The sequence below is a fragment of the Copadichromis virginalis genome, linkage group LG8 (genome assembly GCF_057382275.1).
Source record: "Copadichromis virginalis isolate Kocher_CV1m ecotype Utaka linkage group LG8, C_Virginalis_male_GT1.1, whole genome shotgun sequence".
Lineage (NCBI taxonomy): Eukaryota > Metazoa > Chordata > Actinopteri > Cichliformes > Cichlidae > Copadichromis > Copadichromis virginalis.
In genome coordinates, this window is record NC_140625.1 from 20,880,601 (window position 1) to 20,886,600 (window position 6,000).

Genomic DNA, 6,000 nt, shown 5'->3' on the forward strand with positions numbered 1-6,000 from the left:
TTTGTAAAAAAAAAACAAAACCAAAACAAAATGGTTATAAATCATAAATAGCTACCTGTAGTTTGCATGGAGGTTGTCAACTTATTTGAAAAGACTCTCCATTTACTCTCTGACCTGTAGAGAAATAATAGATCGCCTTTGACAATTCAAGTAAAATGCAAAAAGTGTGACACAAACCAGAAATGGAGAATATCAACACATTTTCAACACATTTCAAAAGATTCAACTTTTACTCTGAATGCAAAGGGTCTTTTCAAATTTCATTTTTAAGAGTTTCACTCTTGCCTGGCAAGGAGCTTGCATGAGTCTGCAGACAAGTTGGCATCTTCTAATAAAACGACCTCTAATAAAACAACAACAAAGTAATGAGCAAAGTAATGAAAATAAGATTTTTGGGTGGTGCACAGCATATCTCTTTGCGACTAGTTTCACCCTAGTGACTGCCAGCAACCTCCATCAACTATTCCCCAACCAGTTGCAAAATACACAGATTTATCTAGTAACCAGTGGTTACCAGGGGGCTCTTGCATCCATAGGCCTATGTGAATGCAGTTTTAGTGATTGATTTCACAGCAACTGCCAGCAACCACCAGGAAGCACTCAGGAAATACACATTTTCACCTTGATTTCACTCGGTTGCCAGGTCTCTAGGCCTTTGTGACTGAGGCCTAATATCCGTATAACAAAATATAGCAGGTCTAATGCCTGCAGAACAACTTTAGCTAAAAACTGGTTGGTAGTTCCTCTCTTTCTACTACATACTGTAACCAAGATGGGGACTTTTAAAGCTCACGAATGCAGTGCATTCCACACTTAACTTGTTTTGTCATTATAAATAGACCATCCAAGGAGCGTCCAGTGCAGTTTTAAATGTAAGATTTAAGACACAGCAATAGTATCACATTAACCTTGTGGACCAAGTCAGTTGACTAGCCTTAGGTGACAAGTTAGTGAATTTAATCACTTCTGGCTTACAAAAGCAAAGATGAACACAGCCCAAATGCCAAACTGGAGGCTTCAAAATGAACCACATAAACCATATGCTTGTGTCTACTAGTTTTAAACCCAGGGTACAAAGAGGAGCTTGGAAAACAGAAAACAACAAAAAGGTTTCTACCAGAATGGAGTTAGTTTAAGAAAGCTAGTAGAACAAAATGTAACTGAAAAAGCACAACAGAAGCTTTCAGAACACAAAATCAGAAAATAGCTAAGAAAACATGGTTTAAACTAGAAAGAACCACCAGGATTGGTCTCTCTTAAACTGTGCTTTATAACAAATCAGACATTTCTACCATGTTTCTAGGTGAATAGGACAGTGTTCTGCATAGGGCCAGTGTGTCACTTGTTGCCACTGAAGGGTACACAGTTGGCTTTCAGAAATAACTTGTGATTTCTATGTGAACACTGCATTTCATTGTCTGTATACCGCTCACTATCATTACATTCAAAAAGAAGAGAGAAGTGTTTCTATCTACTTTTTTCTTAGTTTCAGCACATTTTCCTGTGTTAATAATAATAAATACGTGATGGCGTAGTGATGGCAACCAGTTAAATACATTAGGACCCCTCTATTGTTTCTTCGAATTGTGCGAGACAAAAAGCTCCGCTGTTTTGACAAACAAGTCTGGAAGCAGAGTTGAAATATGGCTTAGAGTCAAAACAGGGTTAATTGCTGTCACCTGCAGACTTGAATCAGTATATAAAGGGTTTGTTTGTTTTTTTCAATTGATGCATCTCTTTTTTTCGTCTTTGCTATTGTAATTAACAGATGATCACTGAAAGGAGAACTGCCCCTCAATGATCTTTCAACTCAAGGTTGGATGAACTATTTAATCAGTGTTTCACAATATGTAGTCATTTACAAAAGGAATCCTAAATTAAACATTACATGCATCTGTCTCCTGTGAAGGATTTCAAAAGCTTCCAGGTGACTTTATCTTCACTCTACTTCCACGCATGCTGTTTTTGTCAGAGGTAGCCTCAATGTGGTCAGCCTGCCATTTCAAATGTCACATGCTTGTTTGGAAATTCACTCTAATTTTCCCAACTGCAAACATCCATTAGCGTCTCACCTCCCATCGCTCTGCTCTGTCAGTATAACACAGCTTTATATTGGTGATACCAAGAGACTGTGTTAGTGCAAAATGAGTCACATAGTATTGGTAATGGTGGAGTACAATGCTGCGGAGACAGACAGGCCTCTTGAGAATGTGCTCTTTCATTATGAACTAAGCCAAACCTAAGAATGTTTTATACCAGTTTCATTGTTCAACTTTTTTGGTGATGGGGTCCAGTAGCTGTTTCCTTTTAGGACCTGACTTTTAGGATCTGGCAAAGGGGTCAAAAAAGCTCAACCAAGCCTTACTTAAACACTTTTAATTTATACTCCCTAATTTTTTTATTAGCAAAGTACAAAAATATTCAAACTGCATGTTTCAAATATTAAGCCACCATTAATTGTCACCTGTATAAGTTGCAGCTAATTAACTCTCACTCACAAAAGCTACGCTAAGCCACAATTTCATACTGTTAATGAACTAAACAACTACAGCAATGTAAAGCATGGATGCCCACTGAGAATTACCGCCTAAATGTAGTTCTCGCGAGCTCTAAGAGGCATTAATACACTTTGGAGATATGTAATATTGGGCAACACTTCACTGAAATAGGTGTGCACAAGACTGAGATGAAGGAGACATTCTGAATATTTATGACTGTTTTTAGTAAGTGTAATTCTTTCAAGTATATAAGCTGAATTTTTTCGTTCTAATTGGATGGCCTATACCATCTCACCTGGCTCCTACGCCTACATATTAAAAGGAGTCATTGGAACACAGGAGACTTAATTGCTAAGTTAAAAATTAGCTTTATTATCTCAAACTGTCACATGTGGCTGGTTTATAATTAAGTCAAAGCATTAAATAAAACAAGAGATTTCCCACATGTCCTATGCCCTATAAAAGTATACTGCATGAGTAAAAGCATGTTAAGTCACAAATATTAAAGTTAGATTAAAGTATATTTAACAAAATATACAGTATATGTTGGAATATTGAAGGGAAAATGCACTTTTACTTGGTTGAAAAATAAAATCTGGCGATTTTTAATCTGGATTCTACAGCGTAGTCATTTACAGATCAAATGGCACAATAAGACCAATGGGGAAAAGATCCCCAGTTCAATCCTGGAAGGAGATCAATCAATTTTTACATTGTTTTACACAGTAAATAAGCGGTAAACCATTAGTAGAATGCTAACATTTTATGAGCAAGAACCCTAACCTATAAAAACAACGGCACCGCTACATGTGCAAAAACAAGAATAGGAGTAAATAGGAGTAAATAATGTTGTATGCTGTACAGATCCATTCACTGCTACCTATGGAGCATCACCTCAACTCTTCAAGTTAATTACAGTCATTTGTGCTACAGTGACTGTTAATAGGGTGTACCAGTGACAGCTGGGAGAAGCTCTAGTACCCCATGAACCTGTACTGGATATTAACAAAATGGATAGCTAGATGGATTAGTGGCTTTAATAGGAAGTAAACAGACCCCTTGTTCTTTAGTTCTCTCTTGATTCAAATTTGTCTTTACAGCTTCCTCTGAACTAGCTTCCTGTACACTTACTCTCATAAAGTCCAACTGTGCTGTGTAACAACTAACTATAACTTTTTTTTCAACCATTTTACAGAAAATGTAATTACATTATGTTAAAACTACACTACCACTAAATAAAAAATACAATACGAGTCTTAAGAACTGCCTAACAACTTTACCAACTTACCAAAGGTTTAAAACACTCACACTTTTTCCACTACACTATGGAAAAGTTTGACCAAGGCATCATTATAATGTCCTGTGGTTGGTTCAGCTGTTCAGTTATCAGACCTTTGATGTTATGCTTATGAGAGGTTATGTTGTCATGTCAACCCTGCATAAAAACAACATTCAAAAATAAGAAGACATCCCTGAAGCTCACTGATTTTGACATTTTCAAAGGCTAGGCTAAAGCCTGCTACATGAAGTTACGTCTATGTTATCAACACTCAGATGGTCATCAGCAGAAAGAAATGCAATCAGGCTCATCCTTTATCAATTTTTGAGATGTTTGTTCTGTAATTTTCCAAATTGGTCTGATCTAGCCGGGAAAATGAGTCTAATAACAACAACAAAAAACAGCATTCAAACTAGCCCACACAGAGCCTAGTGGGTGGGATGTTTTGGAAAATATATACAGATGGGCAGCATTGTAAAGATGTTGTGAGAGACATTTTGTAAATAACGCTGACATTTCTTTAATACAATGCAAACATGTTATTAAGTATCCATGCTGACAAGATGACAGCAGCCTTTTAACATCATCAAAGGATTTCAGATGATGTAACCATTTTTATCTAATGTGATGATGTTATGTGGAACAAGTGCCCCGGGAGACTTTCTGGATATGAAAAAATACATGTCAAAGCATATTCTGGCTGACACAGTGTCAAAGAAGTGAAAGCATCATACTACTGTTTCACGCCTGCAGTAGTGGTACTTACCAGTCCATCACAATTGCTGATAGCCACAGAAGCATCTGGCATGTCAGTCACATCTCCACTGAAAACACAGTCTCCTTGGATTCGTTCCTTGGCCTTTTCCTTAAAGTCCTCTTGCCATTCCACAAAAGCCCCTGGGGCTACCAGCCTCCTGTTGGCCCTCAAGCGGAGGTGCAGTTCTTTCCCAAACACAGTAACATTGAAAAATAAGTGCTGAGCCGACGCTGAGGTGACTGAGGGCATCTCAGAGGCACTGCGGGCCACCCTTCTTCTGCTGCCAAAGCCTGAGACAGCATCAACAACAGGAGCAGCAGCACCTTTACTTCCAATTCCAGCTGAGACCACATGAGAAATGTACCGGCCATGGGAGTCTGTGCTGAATGGCACGATAAGACCATATTCACTTAACTTTCCAGAGATTTTTTCTGATGAGACAGACAGTGTCAAGTGAGAATGACAGTAATGACCTATGCAAAGCAAGTTCCAAAGGAAATGACAACTAAGCAGTTTAAACAGAAACTACACATGCACGATTGAGTAAAAAAGAGAAAATATAGACAAATAATATTTATTATGACATAATGAATTATCTTAGCATTAATACTGTCTTTATGAAACAACTATATATAGCTGACAGTGGATAGTCACAGTGGAAATACAGCAACACCCTACATTGATTGAACAGCAAGGCTGTCAGGTTTAATGTATGACCCATCAATAGATGCAGGGCTTCATTCTTATCATTATTCCCCCCCCACTTTATAAACTTTACAGTGCATCTCTCTGCACCGTAAAAACATGTGTAAAAAATAAAGGGAAACGGAATGGATAACTCACCATGCGCTTTTGCTGCGAAAATACACTCCAAAAATACTTGACTGAGTGAAAAGCACATCAATAAATACATACAATCCATAGCGAGGACTATAATGTGAGAGCTGCCACTTCAGCGCTAAGTTTTCCTTCTTGCTGCAAACTGAGAGCAGAGTTCTCCCTCCTGGAAAAGCACAAATGCAGGAGAAAAGTCCTCAGAGTTGAGCTCCAGCGAAGCAGCCGGGCATTTCTGAGCGTTTCCCTCTAGACGCCAAACTGACGGATACTCACAAGTTGTTTCCAATCTTTTGGCCTGCAATGAGCTGCATAGACCAAGACTGCCCTATCCATTCAGGGAGCAAAGGGGGGGACATCTGTGGTATTGATGACGACAACTCCCCGGTAAAAACCGGGACGGTTTGAAGAGGTTGTCCACTTTTTTCCCCCTTCCTCTTTCTCTCTTTCTTCTTAGGTAACTTTTAAATCGCAAGGAGACCAAGTTAACACACGCCTACGCTAAGAAGAAAAAAACTCAGAAGGGTTCAGATAATGTGTGCAGAGACAGACTGTCCCGGTGGTGAAACATCTGCCGTCCAGTCGTGCACCATTACGCACCAATGGCTCGGCTGCGTAAGTCTCAACTGCTC

General features: G+C 38.8%; 1 protein-coding gene across 2 annotated transcripts in view; it reads right to left on the minus strand.

Moving 5' to 3' along the window:
- adamts14 (ADAM metallopeptidase with thrombospondin type 1 motif, 14) overlaps positions 1–6,000 on the minus strand; it is a 57,208-nt gene extending 51,208 nt beyond the window's left edge. For both annotated transcript variants that reach the window (XM_085466462.1, XM_085466461.1), the window contains exons 1-2: positions 5,378–6,000; positions 4,544–4,965 (exon numbers count right to left, since the gene is read on the minus strand). In XM_085466462.1, coding sequence (XP_085322588.1) covers positions 4,544–4,965; positions 5,378–5,456 — 501 coding nt within the window. In that variant the 5' untranslated portion in view covers positions 5,457–6,000. The remainder of the gene's footprint in view (positions 1–4,543; positions 4,966–5,377) is intronic.